Raw genomic sequence first — 24216 nt, forward strand, 5'->3', positions numbered from 1 at the left:
ATGGTAGTAGCTATTGCACATACAGGTTCTAAGCCATATACTTATTATGTAATTTTAATAGCTGTATCATATTGTGAATGTGGCACTGCTGAATGAGTGTTTTCTTAACTGGTTAAAAAGACATCATTAACAGGGAAACCCCAAGCTAGACAAAACCCTTATATAGAGATGACATCAACAAGGTACACTGGAAGGTGGATTTTAAAGTGCACTCTATACGTTACCTGCCAGGGGACTATCAGTCTTTTCGCATATAGTGGAGTAGTAGGGATGCTGAGAGTCAAGATCTTGTTCCTCTTCTTGGTGCTGTCGGGACGAAGGATCAATCAAGCCAGACTCTAAATGTACAGCTGCCGCTACTGAAACAGGCTCAGGCAGCTCACTGGACTCTCCACACAGCATGTACTGCTGCTCTGGGTGAGACTGGAACTCTCCATGTTGGCTTTTAAATAGGGTCAATCTTTTCCTCAGATGTGCAGTAGTGGGTATCATGGTCAACTCTTTAAGAAGTGATGGATCCTTGGCCTCATCTGGGAGCTGCTCTTCATTTTCTAGAGAAAGATGCCAGGACTCTTGCTGCAACTCTCGGCAGATGACTGGGCATTGGAGTTAGAGGTCATGTAGTCAAAGCCATAGGATGCAGCAGAAGTGGCAGACTGAGGGGTCTCACTACCACCACCACCATTCTCCCCACTCATTTCTTCACATTCCTCTAGAGTTGACAAGTTGCGGCCCGCAGGTGCTGTTCCATCGGCATTCCCAGTGCCAGACAGCTCAGCTTGAGGGTCACTGATCTGCATTTCACCTTCTGTGTCACTTGCCTCATCCTCAGTAGCTGATGAAGGAGATGACAGAGCAGTTGCTGGACCACCCAGTACATCATCAGCCGGCAGAGTTTCAGGTACCTTTTCCTTCTCAGCACGTTCAAGGTGGATGCCTAGATCCTGCATGATGTCTGGCAAGACAGTGGGGACAGGGTTTAGTGGTTCTGGCTGGAGGTCCACTTTAGAATGAGTCTCAGTTGCCGATAAGTCGTTGTCTTTCACCTCTTCTGGTAACCTTATGTCTCTGTTACTGTCAGATGCTTGGTCAGGGTCACTGGAAGTATCAGGCTGGAACTTGCAGGTTTGAGAGGGTGTCAAGCCTGGTTTGGGGCTAACATTCCCCTCTGCAGCAGATATTGGGGCTTGTTGAGGTGTGCAAGGTGGAGGCTCCAAAAGGTTTGATGGAGAGCCCCTTTCAGAGCTAACATCAAGTCTTGCTTGAGCAGGTGTCTGTGTTGGGGTTTCTGGGTCTGCTTGCCAACATTCAGAGGAAGGACTTGAAAGAAGTGTAGAGGCAGGGTTGTGGTGGCTGGGCCCAGGCATCAGCAAAGCAACTAGGCTGGTTCCACTGGAATGCTGGAGGGGCAGAAGGGACCACAGGAGGAGGCTGGATTCGGTTCAAGTTGTCTAATCTATAGTCTTCGGTCAAGTCATCCTCATCTGCATTCCCATAACTTTCAAGCCCACTCTCAGTAATGCCCTCGCTTGCCATTTTCCACATCTTCATCCTCTTCATCATCCTCGTTGTCATGATGCTGCCTATGAGAGTCTTCTGCTCTTTCAGACCCAACCTCCATGTCACAGACTCTGTCATCATCGTCTTCGTCATCTTCATCTTCGTTAGTAAGAATATCAGAAACCTTCTCAAAGTCAGGGGACCCAACAGATGCACCTTCGCCATCAGCTCCTTTAAGGCTTGCATCCCCTAGATCATCCATGCTCTCCGTGCCCTCCAGGACGCCTGGAGCACTTAGCTCTGATGCTCCCTGCTGGCTACAACTCACATCCTCAGAGTCAAGCTCAGAAAGCAAGGCCCCTGCCCGCCAAATGGAGCCGGCAAGCCCAGCTGACCCAGGTCGAGACTCTTCCGTAGGCTGGGTGCCACTCATTTCTGACAGAGAAAACTTGTTGACTGCCTTCTCTCTCTTCTTCTTCCACATCTTCATAACAGTCACTGTTAATCCGTTCAGCTTTTTCAGCTACCTCTACACCAGAGGACACTATGGTAGCTGCAGAGTTATCAAATTGTGAAGCAGTTAAGCTTTCTTGCTCAGTTGCTTCCTGAGCAGCAGGTGCCTCTGCCACAATCAGCTTTTCATCAACTTTTCCAGATACCAGCTCTTCAGATTCCTGATCGGCTACAGATGATGTCGGACAAGCCACTTCAACAGAACCAGCTTCTATTAAGGCCTTTTGAGACTCTGGCTCCATGTTAGAAATATCCAGCACACATTGAGAGCTGACATTAGTGACCTGCACATCTACCATTTCCTGAACATCTAAAGAAGAGGCTGGTACATCCAGAGAACTCTCTACAGTTGGAGTAGCTTCAGGCCCTGAAACAGACTCTTCCCTTGCTATGGCTGCAGCTGTTGCTACAGCTACAGTAGCTACTGCAGCTGCCAAAAGTTGAACAGGTTCTGCTGCAGGTTCTTTAACATCAGGTTTTGTTGTAGGTTCTTTATCATCAGGTTTTGTTGCAGGTTCTTTTTCATGCTGGCTTTCCATTGACAGACTGTGATGGTTTAGCTGGCTGAAGCTTCGCACTGACCATGCTACCTGGTTGTTTGTGACCGGGAGATGCTGGAATGTTTTTGCCTGATGCTGGCAGTGAGGGGTTGTTTCGTGAACTAGAAGGCACCTTACGTGTTGGTACACTTTTTTTGTCATCTGGTTTGGGTTGAGGTGCTTTGATGCTAGGTGGAGGTCGTTTGGTAGCTGCAGCTGGTTTTGGAGCCTCTGAATTTGAAGGCTTGCTGGCAGCAGATCGGGATATTGTTGCGGGAACAGTTTTTTTCGCAGGTGCCGTAGTGCTTGTTTTTCCAACATCTACAAATGACAAATAGATAGATAACATTATGGAATGAAAAAAATAAATAAATAAAATCAAGCAGTACTTTTCCATAAATATTGTATATACATATTCCCATGAATGGTACGGCACCTTTCCGAGCAGCTGATGCTGTAACAAGGGGTTTAGTAGCAGTGCGGTTTGTTCTAGGAACTGCAGAAGTAGATGTAGATGTACCAGTTACTGTTCTTCCTGTAGCTGAAGTAGCAGCTGGTCGTGGAGCAGAACTTCCAGTCACCCTAAGAGAAAATGGAGAAAAAAAATCGTTGTGAGCAGCTTAGAAAGAGAGTGATGCCTGTTTGATGTTTGCCATTTTTATTTTTCGATACTGTGTTTTACATATTCAGATGAAGAAGTTTCAAGCTGTAGTTACATGTTTCATTAGAATGCCTTCAAAGATATTATTTTTAGCCGGAACATGCACAAAATAGGTTCTTGTCAAATCAGCTTCCAGTCATGGGTAGTAAATCAGTAGTCTGCATGCATACCATAAAGCAATCTCAAGGAGCACCCAGAAAACCAATCCACTGCGGCCATTCATCAACTAATGCATCTACATCCCATTTCTCTAACCTGAGAGAAAATGACTTGGGTAGGGAGGAAACAGGAAAAGGAGGGGAGAAAATGGTGGTGTGATGCAGGGAGTAGAAGTGGGGATGGGTAAAGTGTTTTGTAAGTGACTGCATTAGGGAGAAATGGATGATAATCAATTTCTTTCAGTCTAGCCTACACTCATAGTAATGTAGTTGCTTCATAGTTCCCTCTTTCATCTTCTCATAGGGTAGAATTAGTGATGAGAAGATCGCTAGCATCATGTCACATGCCCTTGGTTACTTGCAATTTAATAAATGCTTTTAGTCTTGCAGCCTTGCAGTTCACAAATTGCCCTTAATAGATGACTGACAGTCATTATTTGCCCTAACCGGACACTACACTCTAACAGGATATAAAAGTTCTTGCATACAGCCTGCTTTATTTGGACAAGGGCACAACAGGGTATGCATCACAGAAACAAATAACGCAAGCGAAAATGCTATGGTCACAGTTCAGTGCCACTGTACATCCATACACCTGTATGCTGTGTTAAAATCTACTAACTTAACAGGCTAAAACTAATCAGACCTGATCGTAATAAGAAAATAAGGATCAGTAATGTGTATATAGCTACATTAAAGTGGTAATTACATTTTAAATATGGTTATTTTTCTTACAAAAACACATCGATCCACTACAGGAGGCCTTTGTTCCTCCTGGAGCCATCAGAGACACTTTTATTAACTTCTTTTGGAATGAAGCACTGCAACACCAGCTGAGTGGCATTAAAAAGCTTGAAAGATCAAAGACAATTTTTAATATAACTCCGTATGGATTCACCTGAAAAGAAGAAAGTCATATACACCTAGGATGCCTTGAGGGTGAGTAATTTATGGCGTAATTTTCATTTTTGGGTGAACTAACCCTTTAAGAGGTTAAATAAGTATTCAGAAACGCATGCAGTGGTACCATGTCTTTTTTTATGTTTAGCTTTTATTACACTGCAGATCAAAGTAGAACAGACCTATACGCTAAATAAGGATAAATTATATTGGAACGCATCTCCAAAATAATTGCATACACAGATGCACATTGCCATTACAGTAGTCAGCGCTGAACAACAGGCAAATAAAAAATAAACTGAGGTTACAAAAGTGATTCAGTCAAGTTCAGTGAGGGATTTTCTTTTCTTTTGTTCTTTGATTAACATTAATGACTAGCGGCTAGCTGTCAAATAATATGATTCCTGACCTTACGCATCTGATCTGATTTCCGAAATTGGATTAGCTTTTCGATTTCCAATGCTCCTACTAAATTATTTCATTACTGCATGCAAAAAGACCTGAATGGTGACTATGGAGTTATGGAAAATATTTTTTTGCAACTTTCTAGGTTTATCATCATTTTTTTCCCGATATTGTCGATAATCGTCTGTTACCTGACTGTTGACATCAACATTGCGATACTTACAAGACATTGTCGATATACGATAATATCGTCATATCGCCTAGCCCCAATTTCCGCTGCAGTTTAGTACCACTGTATAGGTGATTATTAACATGTCGTTATACAGTAGTTGTGCCGCCTCTATTGTCGTGACTCCTGAAAAACTTTCATTCTGCTCCTCGGCTATCAACGAGAGAAATGTCTGTACTCCTCAACGGACCACGGAACAGCCATTTTTTGGTTGTTAAAAAAAAGGAGCGCGCAATCAAAACGCGTTTGATCGCTGGCTGTGTTGATTTAAATCTAGCAGGTCTGTTGTGTCTCGTGTCGCAAGTTCAATGACGCAGGTAGTTACGATTCTCTCCGGTCAATCCATGATCAGCAGAGTTTACGTGTCACGTTTTGGTAACGGTATGGTTCACTTGGAACCTCAACCGAGGAGGTACTGAAAAAAGTACCAGATACCAGGTACTGTACCCAGTGGAAAATTGCCAAAAGGTATACTCAACAGTGGATGAGCATGGATGGATGAGACGGACACATGCAGTACCACCTAGTGGATTTGTTCTCAACATTAACCACACGCCTGCACAGTTGTATGTGGACAATCCACGTGGACACAAAAATTTGGCTGCAAGCGGATGGTGTGTATGAACATCCGCAGACACTTCTGGTGACAAAAACTGTCTCATGTGGACTGTGCATGCAGGGTTGTGGAATGCGGATGCCTGAACTATACTTGAGGCTTTAGTCTTTAAGATCAAAAACATCATAAAAGTCCTTTGTAAGCAAGAATCAGAGCCACCAAAACATCAAAAGATAAGAACTGTATGAAGCATGTTGGAATGCTCAATTCAATGCCAGTAACCATGGCACATAATGGTCCAAAAACATACTCCAGCTCTTTGTACAGAGAATTCAGGCTAACTTCTCATAGTAAGGCACAGTGGAGAACATGGTCAAACGGCTTGGCCCCAAATACCAAGACTATAACATCTCCCCCACAGATTATTTCCAAACAACGGCCAATTGTTAAAGAATGAGAACAAAAAGAACTGGAATCTCCCATTACAATTCTATGACCTACATAAAGTTTATTTGTATTATAGGACACGGATTAAACCATCTTTGGTCAAATTAAAGCAAATAAAGACGACAACAAGAGGGAGAAGAAAATCACATTACATAAATAGAGGGCAACTAGCATAACAGGAGAGCATTAAGGTATAAAATAAGAGAATAGCACAGCAACTAAGGTCAACATATTTGCATCAGAAGCACCAAAAACTGAATTAAAATAATGCAGATGAAAAGTTACAAACCAAGAAGTTTCCACAGAGTTGCTGAAAAAAAAAAATCACTTTAATTATTTTTAACACAAATTATTTTTAACACAATCTTGCTTTTTATAGGGCTCATTATCCTTGTTGCCGAACAGAACATAAAATTGCCATGGCTATGATTGTGATAAAGACAATTACTATCAGATAATAAGATTGTTGACCATTATGTATCTATTTTTCCAGCTCCTAAACAACAAAATAATGGGTTGAGAATGTTTAAGATGACAATATAAAAGAGGTCAAAGACGTTCCTACAGGAGCAATCTCCCTTTAACACAAATGGAAAGAAAGAACACAACACCCCACCGGCACAGGACATTTGCACATCAATAATTTAAGTTTTAATTAAGTAATAGCCATTAGGATGAAGGTACTGTTCCAGATTAAATGAGTGTCACTCAGCAAAGCCTCAGGGCAGTGAATTTCCCTTATATTCCAGCTAAACATTGTTTTAAAACTTAACTGCTCCATTCACTCTAGATATTTAAGGGTGTGTGGTCCTTTTATTTTCGACCTCATTAGCACCATTTCAAAATTTATAAGCTCATTAATTTTTAAATATTTGTCTTGTGGTATAATGTAACAGAAGCCATCTGGTTTACCAGTAATTTCGTAGCAAAGGAAAAAGGAAAACAAACAGTGAAACACTAACCAGAAGCTTGGTTCAAGGGAAATTAAAATGGTCGATGACTTGCGAACTCAAAAATTCAAGAGGCTCATTTTTGAAACTCAGACAAAAAAACCCCCCCTCCAAATCCAAGGGAAAATTGATTTAGTAAAGCAAGGCACTTATCCAAGTCCCATGAAACTACAAACAGAGTGAGTGAGATGGCTGGTTTAGCAAGAGTTGCAAACAAAGAGCCCTAGCCAAGTAACCCTCTTTTACCCTCACAATATTACCCCCAAACTGGCAAAAAGTCTTCTCCAAGGAATGCCAGAAATATCTAGCCAGTACATATACAGATACCAGAAATTACAAAGTAAGAGTGAAAGAGAGGATGAGAGGAGGGGAAGATGCTGTGATTGTTTCATGAGGAGACTTGGATGGAGCTAGTTTACATTTCCCACACAGTAGGAGTGTGATTGTGTTTCTGGCAGTGCAAACATTTCATTTGAAGCTGCAGGGAGAATATTTATTGTGTGGCATGCAGAAAAGGAAAACAAACCCATCTAAACAGACAGATCAAACGAGTGCTCAAATTCATAACCACTATTCACTACCCATTGCTCTTATTCTCTGAGTTAGGCATTTCATTCCAGGACTGAATTCAGAGTCAGTGCAGAAATACAGTGTGTCACACAAACCACACCCTGTAGTCCTTTGTCTAAAACACCACACATCCAACAAAAGGGAGTCTAAACAGCCTTGTAAACTGACATTACCGCTTAAATACATAGAATTAAGCACAATTAAACCGTAATCATCACATAAGACCACGCATATCTACATTAACTGGTTGACTGCATTTTACAATACTTACAATTGAGGAGCTTGAATATAATAATCATAGCTGCAACAAACACTGTTTAGGTCTTTGTTTTCCCAACAACACTTTTTGGCCAGTTGCTTGAGATGATATTTCTAATTGATAAGATTTTAGATCTGAAATTTTCATTTTCTTTAAATGATAAATATTTTAGAAGTCAAACTCACAAAATGATATTTCTAATTGATAAGATTTTAGATCTGAGCAAACTTTCTATAGCATTTTACCAAATTAAAAAAAAAAAAAAATCATAAAGGTTAACTAGTTTTATTAAATGAGCTAGGAAGTCAGATTTGTAAGGAGATGGGAAAGAAATAAAACTGATCAATCCTAATCATTATCAGAATCACATGACTGAAATCTCAAAAAGTTTAACTTTGTGAGATATAAAGTGAGATCTGTGAAAGGAACAAAAGACTGAAGACATAAATTGGTAATGCAGCCAACTTGGATCATAAAATCAATTTAACTAAAGTGAAGATACCAATTATCATTCCCAGAGAGTAGCATCAACAAAAAGAGCACTGTTGAGCCTATACTTTGGTAAAGCCTAATCTAAGCAGTCTTTCACGGAGTCTGGCTCACACAGTGACAGAAACTTGAGCCAATAACCACCAGACAAACCACAGACCATTCACTGCAAAAAGCACGTGGTCATTGATATTTGTATGGTATATCCTCTAAATGGTGTGCAGAACACAAAGCACTTCTCAGATGTTACTTGATCCAGATCTATGCAGGAAATCTGCCTTATTGATACCTTAAAGCCACATCAAGAGTTGTGCAATCATGCACTTCCCAGCATTTCAATTTTCCATTCAAATACAGTCAAAATGTCCAACAGCTCAAATCTCCAAAAGCTGCTTTACCTGTTAGTTTTAGGAGCTGCAGTGGTTTGGGCTGTGGCTGAACTGCTGGGTTTGGCAGCAGGGGAAGCAGCTGGCCTTGGAGGCAGGAGCTAAGGAAATGAAATTGAAATAAATCATGTTCCAAAGTAAAAAAAACTGACTGGGATTGCTCAAGAAAATTGTGGTGAAATATAATGATGAAAAAGAACTATAATTAAATAAAATTACATTTCTATTTTACATAATGACTCACTGCACCACAACAGGTTGTCTGGTCTCTGCCACATGAGAATAATGGAACATTTTCTAATGTTATGTTATTTATTAGTACTAAGGGGTGGAACAGTACACGTATTCAGTACTGAAAAATTTCATGGAGGGCCTTTCGGATTCAATCGGTACGCTGTGCACAGAACAAATCATTCAATTTTTTTCAGGAAATTCAGACAATAAATAAAAGTTTTGACACTCTTTGATGTGGTGCGATGCCTTAGTTCTAATGGCAATGTGGAGCGCGAGTGAGAGTAATCACCGCTTCCTCTTTATTACTATTTTTAACATGAAATATACATGAATGAACATTTCATCCCTCACGTAAGCAGTCAAAAAACATCACAAAAACAGAAAGAAAACAAAAAAACACCTAGCATTTTATTTACTTCAGGCAAGTCATCAGAGTCTACAGCTTATTTTTTGCTAGAGGGGTGAGCTTCTCTCTTCATGCGCAGGATCTCCGTCAGTAAAGACGGTCCGCGTGATTATCCGGTACTAAATCAGCAGACCTGCTTTCAATGAGCGGCTTTCACGTCACAGAGGCCTTAGTTCACTGAAGAGGCATAGCGGCGTTTTCGAAATCGAAGCGGATTCATCTGGCGATGATGAGCCTTTGTGCCAATTGTCAGTGAAATACCTCTGTGGTAGTGGAAAGCCGCTCAATCTGAAAGCAGGTTGATTTAGTACTAATCACGGGACTGGTTTTACTGACGAGATGTGGAATGGACAATCGTGATTAATTGCACAGCCCTATCAGAGTCCCACAGCTTATTTTTTGCTAGAGAAATGAAGGTCTAGTACGAGGCATTTTGCGAAATATTTAACTATAGGCTACTTCATTATATTTGTTTTAAAAAATTATGTATATGTTTAAATATTTTATGACAACAAGTGGATCTGTAAATTAGTATTTTTCAACAACATAGAAATTGTATAATTTAGAAGTTAATTTAAAAAACTATTTACATGTTTGCATACCATTTTTGAAATTTGAGTGTTGATTATTATCGTTAAAAAGTAAATAGTAACTAAATTTAAGTTTGGGCTCTGCTGTTAACTGTAACCTTACCGTAATGTAAAAGGACTCCCTATCGAGCAGAAGCTGAGGTAGATTTTTATCTCCAAGAAAAATTAATTATAACTGAATTAATTAAAGAAAGAGCAATTTGTTCAGTAAAACCATTGTTTAATTAAAAACAAAAAGTAAATTATGTTTAGTTATGTTAAGAACATTGTCCTCCTGCTGTACCGAAACCATACCAAACCGTGACCCCTAATTAGTATGTCCAAATGTAAATGTCCAAATCTTAGAAGTACCAGAACTAAACTCTGTAAATGACCTAGTATACCCATACATGCCAGGGCCATCTTACCTGTGGTTTTGGGTTTGGTTGCAGCACTAGTGGCAGCTGTGGCAGGGTCTCTTATTCAGGCTGGTGGCTGTGCTGGCACGCCGGTCCTGTCTTTGTTCCACGGGCTGTGGTGGTTGTTGTTGATTTGTTTTGTTCCAGCAAGCTGTTGCCTTTAGTTGGGCCCTTGAGGTTGCAATGGCAGTAGAAGAAGCCAACAGGTTTCTTACTTGGACCAGAAGATCCCTACGGTAGTGGTGGGTTTTCTTCTTGTCTGCTGCACAGTGCTAGCTGGAATGGGTTTCTTGGTTGGGGCACTCGATGCTGTCTTGTGAGGCCATTAGACACACGGCTTTGGGTTGCTTTGGGTCGTGTGCCTGGTCCAGTGGTAGCTGGACCTGCAGCAATCTTGCCTTTGACTGGGCCTTTGGATTGCTTTTAGCATCTACTGCTTTCCCAGAAGCTATCTTTATCAGTTGGAGGAGCCGCTTGCTCATTTTGGGGTTATCAGGTGGTGGGGGGGATGGTCTATCCCCATTTTGAGAAGCCCCGTCATTGCTGGTTGGTTCTGTTATGGGTTCTGTTCCTTCGGCTTCCATTGGTTCAGATGGTGCTGTGTGCCCCCCCATCAGGTTTCATCGCCAATATTACCTGACAATCAGTTGCTGCTTGATATGCTTGCTGGATTCATGTGCTGCTCACACACTGAACCCAGGGATAAGGATGCGTTTGCCGAACTCAATAAACCGTCCTGTAAAAAAAACAAACAAAACAAAAACCACCACCAAACAACAGAAAGACAATTAAATGCTATTTGACTGTTTTTAGTCTCTATGCACCTGAAGCAAATTGATTATTACTGTAAAAATTATAATGGACTTACTGAACAATTATCCGAAAATGGAAAAAAAAAGGAAAAATACAGTGACTGTTTCAGGTATCAAAGAATGGAATACTGGTACCTGTATATTTTAGGACTCATAACATTTTATTTCATTATGTGATATAGCTAGGTAACTTACAATTAACAGTTTTTTACTGTGGCATTTTTAGTTTTTCTGTTCTGTAAAAATTACTAACAATTGTACAGTGTAAAACAGTTTGATAGTGATGCGAAAAAGTGTTTCTGTAAAATAATCTGAGTGGGTCTCCAAGACATTATTCTGAATTGAACACTAGGCTGCATAAAAAAAAAAAATCAAAATGTTAAGATGATTTATGGATTTGATTCATTTATGTGGATCATTTACACAGAGCAGTCACCAACCACCTGCTCTACAGAAATATGATGCCATTATCTGGACTTCACCTACCCTGTTCATACAAACTAGTAATTTACTGTCCTGTCAAGTGTAAACAGAGATGGCATCATTAACACTACTGTATATAATGTCCCAGTATACATCTTCAAGATTCAAATCTACAACTTTGTCTCATAAATCTAGCCAAATCAGAATCTGGCAGAATTCTCAAAGAAAGTCAATATACCCATTTCACTGGAGCACTGCTCTTCGCAAGTAATTTTCTTCCTTCAAGGACTGACGCAAAAGCTCGTCAGCAAAAAGATTGTGGCATGGGATTTGAAGAAAGGAGGATAAAGAGTCAATGTGGTGGAGAGGGGGGCCATGAACCCATTCACCCCGTCCTTTTTCCAAACTCTTTTATTCAGAATCCTCTTGTCTTTCTCTTTCCCCCTTAAACAGTTCTCCTTAGCCACAACCCCCCTCTTTCTTCTGCTCTCCTTCCCCTCCTCCTCTCTATCAGATCCCGTTCCCTGTCTGCAGCCACACAGATGGCCCCCAGCGTCTGAGCTATTGTTCTGGCTCTCCAATAAGCCCAAGCCACCAAACCAGAGAGAAAATTAAGATCGAGGAAGGGGAAAATCGTGGGATGAAGTAACAATGCCAAGGCAAAAGCAGAGAAAATCTAATTTTTAAAAAATAAACGTGTCAACTCCTCCAAGAGATGTGGACTCAAGTATGTGTGACAGAATCAAGAAGAGGAAAAAAAACAAACTGTGAATAAAAGATGACGAAAGCCCCTCAGGAGAACCCGAAAACAAAAAGGATGCATGACACAGTGTTCTAGAAAACTTGTCAACCTACAGGCCAAGATGATGAATTGGGAGGTCATCCTTCTGCCCCACGACAGGACGAAAATTACCCAGCAGCCCTGCTGCTGTGTCTCCATGGTGATGTGAAGATCAAAAAGGGGACATTTGAAAAAAGGATCCAATTTAATCAGAAGACACAAAGTTTCAGTAAAACTTTCACAGCACGATACTTAGAAAACAAGAAAAAAAAGTTGAATCTACAATTATGAGTTTTTAGCCATTTTATATCCACAGTTCAGACTGTTTCCCATAAATATCACTTCATTAGTCTCTCTCTTTTTCCAGTAGGTAAAACATGAGCAAAGTGTGCATTTTAGATACAATTTGATTCTTATATTTTCAGGCTACGTCCACACGAAGCCAGAGCTTTCCCTATCCGATCTTTTTCCCCCTCGTCTCAAGAAATATCTGTGTCCACACGAACCAACACAAAACAATGTAGTATATATGCCAGACCAGCATGTGGCGCTGTAAGAAGACTTGGACTATGCTCATAAACCTTGTGCGCAGTAATCAAACTAACATAGAACAATGCATTTATTAATCTGTGTTAATGTTAGTTAATAAAAAGACAATCGTTCAGTTCATGTTTTTGTTGCCGTTTACGTGTCTGTCTAGGGGCGAGACGTGGGTTGACCGACCGTCATTGTTTCAGAAAATATACGGATTCACTGTCCACACGAAAGCCCAAGGGCTGCATTTTCAAATTTATCCACTCCAGCTAAACGCAGCTCCGTGTGGACGGGGCCTCAGTTTTCAAGTTTTATTAATTTTTATTTGTTTTATGTCTATATTTTATGTCTTTCACTTCAGATTAGTTTTTTACCTTTTACTATATCAAGCTAACTTAAAAGAAAAGAGAAATGTTGCATTTGCCACCTAGCTGAAATAAAATGTTTACTTTTTTTTTTCATTCAGTTTAACATGCATTTCCTTTTTCACTGAAATGAAAAAAAAACCAAACGCCAAACCATTTTTCACTTGTAGTTTCAGTCAATCTATAACCCTGGTACGCATACAGGCCAACACAGGCAAAAGAGATAAGTATAAGGACAAACTAACCAAAACCAATAAAGGGAGGGTAAGAAAGAATAAGATGTGCTATAATGCTTGTGTTTATGAAGTGGAAGGGTGGGTTATTGTGTGTGTGTCCTCGTTTGACCGGATGAAGCCGTTGTGAGCGGGAAAAAGTGTTAAAGCCTGCTAATGCAAACAGCTTAATAAAAAAAAGCAATGGGGACTACGTCACCACACATCTCCATTTCACTCACTACACTTCAAATAACCAAAACAGGCTTCTTTCAGGAAATCTAACAGCAAAAGCACTTGTGAGAACATTCAGGTGCTCATGAAAAAAAACCTGCTTTATCATCCCAAACCAAAGCTGTTAAAAACAGCGGTTCCTAAAGAGGGCTTTTGCAGTTGATGCCATAAAAAGAACCATTTATTTTTAGTGTAAAGAACATTTTAGTAAACAGAATAACCTTATTTCTCTACCATCAATGACCTTTTGTGGACTGGAAAAAGTTTCCATGAATGTTTAAAGATTCTTTATGGAACCCAAATGCCCATAAAGAGTCTTTATATTAAAGAGTGCAGATAACCTTTCCACCAACAAATTTCCCTGATTTTCCATGGCCTTTCCATTTCAACATGGCTGCTACTGAACATCAGACTGTGTGAACCAATTTATCCAATGTATTGTAAGCATCCCATTTAGCTTAAAAATAGAAAAAACCTGACCATGGCTTTTGAGCAAGCAGTATCTTATGATAAACGTACCAGCATGAGCATAACTATACAAATGTATATTCACTATTAAAATTTCTACGACTTTGAAAACCTAGAAAACTCAGGAAGTTTAAATTTTTTTTTAATGAAAGTAGGAACCCCCTTCTGCCTCTCCACAACCTCGTCCCCATCTTGGTCCAGTATCTTAATCCAGCATTTGTTTGGTTTAGGGAATTTACATGTATAGACAGAGGATTATAAAGGTGCCATGAGGACATTTAAAAAACCACACGTGCTTTCCTAATCCTAAACACTAACCCCGCATATAAACTCTGGACTTATCAAATCTAAAATCAAACTCTTTATAAAGCTGCTTTCCACACAGGGACGTCCTGAAAGTGTCTGTCATGTTTCACTTACTGTAGTAGCTTGATGGACTGTGTTTGTGACGGCTTCCCCACTAAGCACTTCAGAAACATCTGCAGGTGACAGCTAGCAACATACACAGGCACTAAACAAAAACGCCACACTCTAGGTTCAGTTTCCAGAGAACTTATGCATGAGAGCTACTGATAACGCTAAAAGGAACAGATAAAGAGGTCTTGCAAACCCCAAATTCCTGCACAGGGCCTCCAGTTCCTCGGGCCGAGCCATAACCAGCTGGTCACAGACAGACATGCAGCTATTTCCAAGCAGCTGTAGTTGGCCACATCCTGCATTCTTGTAATAAGAGCCAGTAGCAGGCCTTTGTTTATCAAATATGCCCTTATTGTAATCATCTGGCTATAATTTGTAATTTAACATGAAATTTATAATCTGCAACTTTAACCTAATGATAACAGAAAATTAATTGTGATTGGATGGGAGATGGATTACCAAAACAGACTTCACCAGAGAGGTTAAAAAAAATTAAAAGGCCGAAATGACACAAAACACATTCTCCTCATGCAGTCTGCCCATACAAGGCAGCGCTCTCACCAACTCTACTACTGGCACACAGACTCCTAAGAATCAACACATGAAAAACACTGAAAGAGCGCACAGCAACACAACCCTCGTATTCCCTCTCTTTACTCCCTTCCACATTACAGTCAGTTATTCATCTGACTCCCACATCGCCGTTCTCACGAAGATTAAATGCTGTGCATAAAGTTACTCTTTAAGGTTTATTATTCTTTGTGCATTTTGCATTTGTCAGGTCTAAACATGTCTAAAGTACATTGTTTTCATAACATGATATGCATTTACTATCACGTTTTGATCAATTTATACACATCCCTTTTGAATAAAAGTTTTTTGAAAAAAAGTTTATTTATCTAATAATAATCTTACTGACCCCAAGTTTTTAAACAGTACACTGAGGAACATGCAAATAATTAAATGTAGCCTAATGGCAGATTATTAAAAAAAAAAAAAAAAAAAAATGAAGTAAAAGAATAAAAATAATTCAGCAAAACATCATCAGAAATCAGGAATCTGCCTTCTTCAAGTTGATGATTCAGTGTCAGCATTTGCAACACTTGAAACCCAACCTGTGAAATTTGCTATGGACATCAGTCTGTGTGTGTGTTCACTTTTTACTTTCACTTACCAATATAGAAAGCAAGAGCCAGTAATCACTAGGCCAAACATTTTCTTTATTAACGTCGAAGGATGTGCAGAATATGGTTTTCCAAAACCACCACAGAAAAATGTGGAGAAAAAGCTTCTGTTTTCGCCTGCATATCAGTTACATTAGAATTAAAATGGAACATGCTGTGTAGTGCTGAAAAACCCAGATTCCCATCTTTCTCCCTGAGTAACATATCAGCATGTTTATGAGCACACCACATTCCTTAAAACTGGCAAGAGACGGAGTCGCAACATTCATATACACCCCCCCCCCCCCCCCAACAACATTTTTAATTATACATTTTATAATTTTTTTTAATTATACATTTTAAATTTTGCATATTTATAGTTACTATTTTGAATGTTTTTGAAAAGAAGTCTCTCATTAAGCCTGGATTTATTTGATCAAAAATACAGGAAAAAAAAAACAATAACATAATACTGTGAAATATTATTACAATTAAAATTATGTTTTTCTATTTTACATATACTTTAAAATATATTTCTGTGATGCAAAGCTGAATTTCATCAGCCATTACTCCAGTCCAGTCAGATCAGTGTCACATGATCCTACATAAATCATTCTAATATGCTGATTTATTATCAATGTTACAAACAGTGCTTAATGGTTTATTTTATAACCTATGACACTTTTTTCAGGATTTTTGATTATTAAAAATTTGTTTACAAATAAAAAATATGTATCTTTTAACACAACATAGGTCTTTATCTATTTAACATATCCTTGCTAAATATTACTGATTTGTTCTGCATTTTTGATCAAATAATTCAGGCTGCATAAGAAATTTGAATGGGTCCAAACTTTTGACGGTACTGTATGTACATATCATAAGCGTCTTCGCTTTTTTGTTTGATAAGATGTTATTGTTATTATTTTGCTGTTTTATTCAATTTATTCACAGTTCCAGAACACCACTTCAGTATATGAACATAAGTGCTTTTATGATTTTTTTCCTAGCTGGGTATTGGCAGGATTTCCCCCTCCCATTTGATCAATATTGACTACAGATATTGTCATATTATTATATTAAATAGATGGGTGGGTTTAGGGATAAGGGGGTGGAGATGGGTAGGTTTAGGGATCAGGGCTTGGAGACTGGTAGGTTTAGGGGTGGAGATGGGTGAATATACCTTAAGAATAAACTGTCTTAATGCATAAACGTTTTCTTCATTACGATTTACTAAAACAACTTACTGTCTTAATGCATAAGCGTTTTCTTCATTACGATTTCCTAAAGGGACGAAAACGCGTGTAATTAAACAAGTTGCGTTAATATTCTGGCCTCTGCGTGTGTTTTAGCATTACTGTCTTACTACATTAAAACAGCATTTTAAAATGCTACAAAACTGATCACAAGCTTCCAGAGATTTCCCTAGCACTTTATTAACTTTCATTTGTACCACTAAATGTTATTTCACTAAATGTTTAGATTTCATAAAACTGACTGCACTTTGTTGCTAAATTATCCACTAACCTAGTTTTATAATAGTATCTTGTCAGAGGTTATACATTTTTTCCATGTGATTTTTCATTAAAATGAAGTTGTCTATTTAGTAGATTAGATTAGTCTTTTACACACAAGTATAGAAATTCTACATTGATTTATATAAAAATAAAATAAAAAATAAAAAACCTTTGCTGGTATCGGATCGGAATTGGCTGATACTCAGAATTTTCTGGATCGGATCTGAAAAAAATTTTATCGGTTGCATCCCTAGATAGAATTTAACCGTATAGATATTGCACAAATCAACACTTAAATTTCTCCCCCCATTCACCCAAGTTCCTTCAGGAGGTTTCAGTTTTATCTTGGTCAATTTGAAGCAACTGGTCAGCTTTATAGAAACAGTTAACCCCCCCCCCCCAAAAAAAAATAAATTAATTAATTACTCACCCTCAGGCTATCCAAGATGTAAATCACTCTTTCTTTAGTAGAACAGTTAAAATGATTTTTTTTTTAGCTGAAACTATGGTGCTTGTCGATTCATGAAATGCAAGTCAATGGCTACCATTACTTTGAGAATATATATAAAAAATACATTTAAAAAACAACAGGCAAGACAAAATTAATACCTGTGGCTCCTGACGAATTGAGGTCTTATGATGCAAAACAATTGGTCTGTTCAAGAAACAGACCAAGACATGTACAACGTTATTACCTAATTCATATACAGTTCAGAGTGATGTCCAGTTTGTGAATAAAAAAAAATTCTTTATTGATTTAAAATGGTTATTTGAACCAGTTAAATAAAACTAAACTGTCCAAAAGAATCAGTTCACAGAGAAATAAAAACTTTTCCCATCTGCCTGAGTCTACAGATTACAGGTAATAATGTTGTAAATAATTTTTTAGTTTCTTGCACAGACCGATAATTTTGCTTCATAAAGCCCCAAAATATCTTTGTCAGACCCCTTGTTATTGTTCATTTTGATTTTTTACACCAGACACCTATATCGGTATAAAAACTACTGTGCATCGGTCTACAGTAATAATCGGTATCAGTCCTGAATAACACGTATCAGGTCAACCACTAATCAGGATCCATAGGTAGTAATTTTGTTTTGCTTGATATTATTTTTTAGACTCTCAAAGTGACAGTAGCCAATTGACTTGTATTTTATGAATCACCAAGGATCACACTTTCAGCTAAAAAAATCTTTTTCTCTATTCTACCAGAGGAAAAAACATGAATCTTGAATAGCATGAGAGCGAGTAATTTAATACAACATTTTCAACTTTTTGTGAAACTATCCTATTAATGCCCCAAATATACTTAAAAGTGAATTCGAAGAACAAAACTGGTATGATGTCACTTTGAAAAAAAAAAAAGGCCAAAATAAAGTTACTTTGAAGTACATATTTATCTAAACTAAGCCTACAGCAGCGTGGGTGTCGTCAGGATGTTTGGTAACAGTATACCACTGCTCAGGTACGTTTTACCCCCAAGCAAAGAACTTGCATACTGGGGCCATTAGTAGTTTGATTTGCATCGGTGAATGGTTACTAGATGGGTGTAGGGAAGGATAATGGGTCAGTATTGTGTGTGGGGTCGAGCTGAAGTGTCAGACAGCGCTGAGAGTGTGAAACGGTAGTAATGATTCAGATAAACAGGAAGAAACGCAAAGACCCGGCTCCCTCTCACCCATCGGGATTAACACCGGACGAGGTGAGTTGTGTGTATCTTCTCAGCATAGGGTGTGAATGGGGGCTTAATGACCCAGCAGGGTTTGATTTTGCTATGCGTAATGTAAGGATTAAGAGAGGACATTCCCATTGTGTGCAGCGCATCATGCTGACGGGGGCTGGGCACAGCTAGAACCGAGCTGCCAAAAACAACATGAGAGATACTGGACAAAAACAGTGCAGCAAAAATGGCACAATGGAAAAGCAAAAAAGTGGTGTAAAAGAACCTTCGAAGAAACACACTTAAACTCTTATCTTTTTAAAGACAGGGCAGAATTGGAGAAAGCGAAGGCTGCAACTATCTCACATGTTCAAGGCAGAGTGACAAAAAAGATTAGCGTCATAGAAGATGTTTTAGAGAGGGAGGGAATTATGAGAGGGAGGAAGGAGAGAAAGAACAGATGGTGAATGGTGGCGTGATGGTTTGGGTGTAGTTTGCATACTGGACCACGCAGCAGGGGACGCTGTGATGGATAGGGATGGAACCCAGGAGAATTAAAACAGGACATCAGCTCCATCTAAAAACACAACACACAAACAAACTCTCTGCCAAGTTATTAGCACTAGTTTGCTGACAGTTAAAAGCTCCTTTGTCAGTGCCAGTGTTGCAGATGTAGCAGATTATGGGGTTATAAAACCACCAAGAAGGATTTAATACAATAACGTGGCTTTTCAAAATGTTCTTTCCAAATGCAAAACTGACGTCAAGCGCTGAGCAGATTATCCCGATAGTAAAAAACTCAGAAAGCCATTTCATATGAAACAAAAGAGTACCAGGATTTGATGGTAGTCTGGAATTCACATTACAGCAACTGGAGTCAATCCAGTTCATATTATATAAAATGTGAACAGAATTGATTAGCATATGTTTGAATCCAGGTTAGAGTATTTGTAATGGCAATGGATAGGTGCAAAAGCAAAAACGATTTGACGAGTAACATTGCTTATTTCATTAATCCGTTACAGAAAATTGGAGCTTCTTCCTTGCTGGGCATCTGCTTGTTCAACTTGACCACCCCACTGTGAGGTCACGACTAAACTGGGAGCCAACCAGACATCTTAAACGCTGCTAAGTGGTACAATCTGTGACTGCTGCAGTGGCCAAGACATTGCTAGAGGATGCATAAACAAACAAACTAAAATTAAGTGGATAATATTCTAAGATCAACAGTCAGTGCTGGGATTAGTTCAACCAAAGATGAAAATTAGGTCATCTTTTACTCACCTCCACATGTTCAAACCTGTACGAGTTTCTTTCTTCTGTTGAACACAAAAGATGATATTTTGGGAAGAAATGATGGCAGTCAAACAGTTGATTGATAGACATTGACTTAAAAATAGCATTTTTCCCATACAATGGAAGTCGATGCTTACCGTCAACGTACCAGTTCTTCAAATATCTTCCTTGGTTACCAACATTCTTCAAAATATAACTTTGTCATTTTGGGGTGACCTATCCCTTTTTAAACAGGAAATGGGTGGAGTAGGTGGATTCGTACTGAAATGCCTTTACACGTAAAATTAGCCGAAATTCTGCTAACTTGACCACACCTTAACTCAGCAAAGTAGTAATGTGTGGAAGAAACATGGCAGAAAAATAATCTAAAGTTGTCTGCAAAAATACAGACCACAGACTTGAAAGGAATCAGCAAACCAAAAAATACACAACACCACAAAGACAAAACCTAAATGTGCTTCCAGCACAAAGATGACTCAAGTGTGATGAAATCATTAGCTCACAGGATGCAATAGAAAAGCATATCAGTTCGCTATTGGCCAAAAGTAAACCAAGTCTATAGCTGAGCAGCAAGGTGAGACTGGTGTCGGTGTCCTGTTTAAACAAAAGCTGTTAGTGTCAGGAGTCCTTCACTGAGGAGTGTGGCTAAAAACAACTAATGACGCAGCAGGCCCTGCTCAACTCCTTTCCTGACTGAATTGAGCTAAGGCACACGTCTAAACTGAGGTGAGCTCAGTAAATTTTTGTATTTGTACTAATTTGTAACTTATTCTATTTGGACTGTTTGGCGGATAGCACATATGCACGATCCATTCTATCTGGAGTATACTGTTAGCCTAATTGACCTATAGGTAAGCCCCGCCCCCTTAGTAACTGTTGCCCCCTCGGACAAACAAACGGAGCACCATTCAAGGGGAATTAAATATGCCCTAGAGGGATATATAAAAGACTTTAAAAATAAATATGGTGGGTTACTCGATTAATTTGGAAGCGAGGGTTTACAGATCACAATGCATACGGAAGAAGCCTCATGTTATGTACGTCACGATAGCAGATGACAACATGCAGGATCAACGCTGTTCATGTATTGCAGGATACCATTAAATTAATTTACATTTAACCATTTTAAATATGGAGAGGCCACTGAAATGTAGACTATGTATTTTTGACCTACACTGTACATGATGCTAGAACAGTCCGCTATTTAGGTTTATATATTAGCATGGACTATAACATCAATGTTAGTAGTTTTAGCCAGAGATACTTTGCTGAAGCACAAGATGGCATTAATGTTCTGCTTGAGCAATTGAAAAAATTGCAACTTAATGAGAGTATGACAACCAGAAAATGAAGTTTTCATCTTCATTGGGTTTAGAGTTGAATGCTTACGGACATTTTTGCCGTTTTGTGTGGGTTTAGGAAATGTAATAAAATAAATTCCTTGCCCATCCTCTTAGGATACCTGGAATCAGTGTTACAAGTACCCCATGCACATCGTTTTTCCATTTTTGTAGCATAAAACACTAGGATGGGCGATATATATCGCATGCGATTGTCACGCGCATTTTCGTCGGTAAAGCCGGTTCCCTGATTACCGCTAAATCGCCATCACCTGCTTTTAAATGGAGCGGCATTTAACGTTGTTAACAGAGAACGTGTAGATTGAATAGACAGACCAGTAGTCGGCCTTCCACTGACAATCTAGCTTGCAGTGATCACTTGTCTATTATCGCAAGGCAGGTGAATCAACTTCCATAATGAACACGATAATATCGCCCAGCCCTAATAAACACCATCAAAACGATGCGAGCTTCGGATCTTCCAATGTTTCACTATAGCGCTGAAACCTAAAGATGTCTGAGTTCCGCTCCCCGTGCAACCGATACTCGACTGCCATTGGCTCATCTGCGTTCGAGGGGAGGGGCTTAGCGATAGGTCAATTGTTTAGAAGTACTTACAGGTATAAGCTTTGAGTGCGGTCTAAAAATCACTATACAAAGTGAACATAATATTGTTAAAAAATACCAACGATTTAATTCTGCGATACAGCTGGGTCACATGACTTCAACATGGCCACACAAAGCCATGAGGGGCGACCCGCTCCAGGTATAACTAAACCGCTTTTGCCATAAGTTTTGACATGTCTGGAGTCTTCCTCTCATATGAGTGTATAATTTAGTGATATTCTCAGCCCATCTCTTTGTCTAAACCCTTTTGACAAGAAATCAGTGATTTGCACCTTAAAATCAACAGTTTTCCGCACAAAACGACCGCTCATGAAAAGCACTGCTAGTGAATGGGCAACAGTTCCCTCAGGCCGCGTAAATATCCGGGCCATTAGCGTTAAAAGCGGTCATGAACTTACTGAATTCTAGAATGTGACAAGACATGATGAGATAAAAAAGAGAAACGCTGTTATCTACAGACCTGCTGGCGTTACAAGGGCAGGGTGATAACACAGCATGACATCAACGCGATTCAAAACGATAAGTTTCCAGTCAAAACGAGGCAGTGACCGCTCCGAGAAGTAGCACAGGCAGCCCTTATCCATATCAAACGACAGCAGCCCACGATAGTCCACTCACACTATTGATTTTTCTCGGAGCGTTAATGGTTTATTCGGGTTAAAATAAGCGGGCGGGTCAGAATAAACACACAGGACAGCTATGTGGACCAGCTCGTGCACCAGATTCGTTTGTCAAAGTGAAGCGATGCAATCATTTCGCGTTTCGATTCAAAACTGATTTGAATTCCTTCAACATCAAATCTTTTAATTCTCAAGCACTGCACATTTTAAGAGGACCCTATGTTAATAGAAACCCCACAGACGCCAGCGATTTGTTTGCATTTCCAAGACAGATTAATATTTGACGGATTTCTATTTTGCATTAAAAAACAGGAACAAAATGTTCATCATACGGTGTTAGTTTTTACCCCAAGATGAATCGCTACATGTAACCACAGCAGCCATGCGAGTCGTTCCATTAGTTACGATGTGATCAAATGCAAACGTACATTCTAAAAAAGAATCGTTGTTACAAACGGAGCACAGGCCGCTATTATGTGTGTCTAAACCGATGCATCCTTTAAAAAGCCCAGCCCAACCCAAACATGCAAAATACGAACGAAACCAAACCTGATTCTAGAAAATGTTCAGAACGGAAAGGGGAACGTAAACCAAGTTGATTGTGGTCCCAAATTAAGTGACAGAGAATTTGAAGCTGGCAAAACAGGTTGAAACATAAGCAAAGTAAACATGCTCCAAAATGTCATTCATTTACCTTAAGATGATTGTAAAACAGCGCCTGGTTTTCACTCTTCTGCTTCAGTCTGGAAAAGCGGACAATCCACGACTTCACACCGGAGACAAGGTGATACGGGAGGCGTGTGGCTTCTTGTGCAAATCGCTTAAAATATACAAACATGCAACAACAACAAAAAAAGCCTTTATATCAACCCACTGCTTCACCCTCGCGATTCACCGTTAAGGATGTTGACCAGATCCTAACGTAGCAATTCAGAAACAAAACGGTTCAAGCTACCAAAATGCTCATCGGACTCCCGGTTTTCACCCAATGGAGCCAAGTACCGAAATTTACTTCAAAAGGGCAGTGATGTCACTTTATAAACTATGGCCCCGCCCATCTATCATCCAGCACGCTGCATCTCCATCATGTGTTTGAAAAAACAGGCAAGACTGAGGACGACCAAAACCTCAACACTGGAGTTAACTATTAAATAGACAGGAACATAAAAATATAAAAACAATGTTAATGTATGTCCTAAATGTTAACACAAATTAGGCCTAAAACGTCTTTATTTACAATTATATAGATTGTATCTGCCATGAAAACTACATTAAAAAACATTAAAAAAACATTTAAGGGTTAATTATCAGCAATCAGACCAAATGCATTTTGGTTGTTTGTTTTTGCTCTAAGCATTATGCAAGTGTGACTGATTTTTTTTTTTGGGGGGGGGGGGGGGTAGGGATTTAACTGCCCGAAAAAAGCCTTTTTTGAGCTAAACCAGTGCATTTGAGGACTAAAAGTAGCATTCAGGCAGAGAAAAAAATCACTCATACAAACAGTATGACAGCAAACATCATTCTGTTAAACAAAGAAAGGGTCAATGAAGGATAGC

General features: G+C 39.2%; 1 protein-coding gene across 3 annotated transcripts; it reads right to left on the reverse strand.

Moving 5' to 3' along the window:
- Positions 1–527: 527 nt before the first annotated feature.
- Positions 528–23699, reverse strand: LOC122135941. 3 transcript variants are annotated; one of them, XM_042717170.1, is made up of 3 exons: positions 23355–23699; positions 2989–3134; positions 528–2873 (listed from the first exon to the last, which is right to left on the reverse strand). In XM_042717170.1, the coding sequence occupies exon 3, from the start codon at positions 2871–2873 to the stop codon at positions 1845–1847; it is 1029 nt and encodes a 342-aa protein (XP_042573104.1). In that variant the 5' UTR covers positions 2989–3134; positions 23355–23699; the 3' UTR covers positions 528–1844. The 3 variants fall into 3 exon arrangements, with proteins under 3 accessions (XP_042573104.1, XP_042573105.1, XP_042573106.1); XM_042717171.1 differs by lacking the exon at positions 23355–23699 and adding an exon at positions 8575–8626; XM_042717172.1 differs by having other exon boundaries at positions 529–2873; positions 23355–23688.
- Positions 23700–24216: the final 517 nt, after the last annotated feature.

This window comes from Cyprinus carpio, chromosome B1 (genome assembly GCF_018340385.1).
Source record: "Cyprinus carpio isolate SPL01 chromosome B1, ASM1834038v1, whole genome shotgun sequence".
Taxonomy (NCBI): domain Eukaryota; kingdom Metazoa; phylum Chordata; class Actinopteri; order Cypriniformes; family Cyprinidae; genus Cyprinus; species Cyprinus carpio.

Bases quoted from the DNA above. Each gene is read 5' to 3' on its own strand.
- LOC122135941 (XM_042717170.1), bottom strand. From the start codon at position 2,873: ATGTTGGAAAAACAAGCACTACGGCACCTGCGAAAAAAACTGTTCCCG.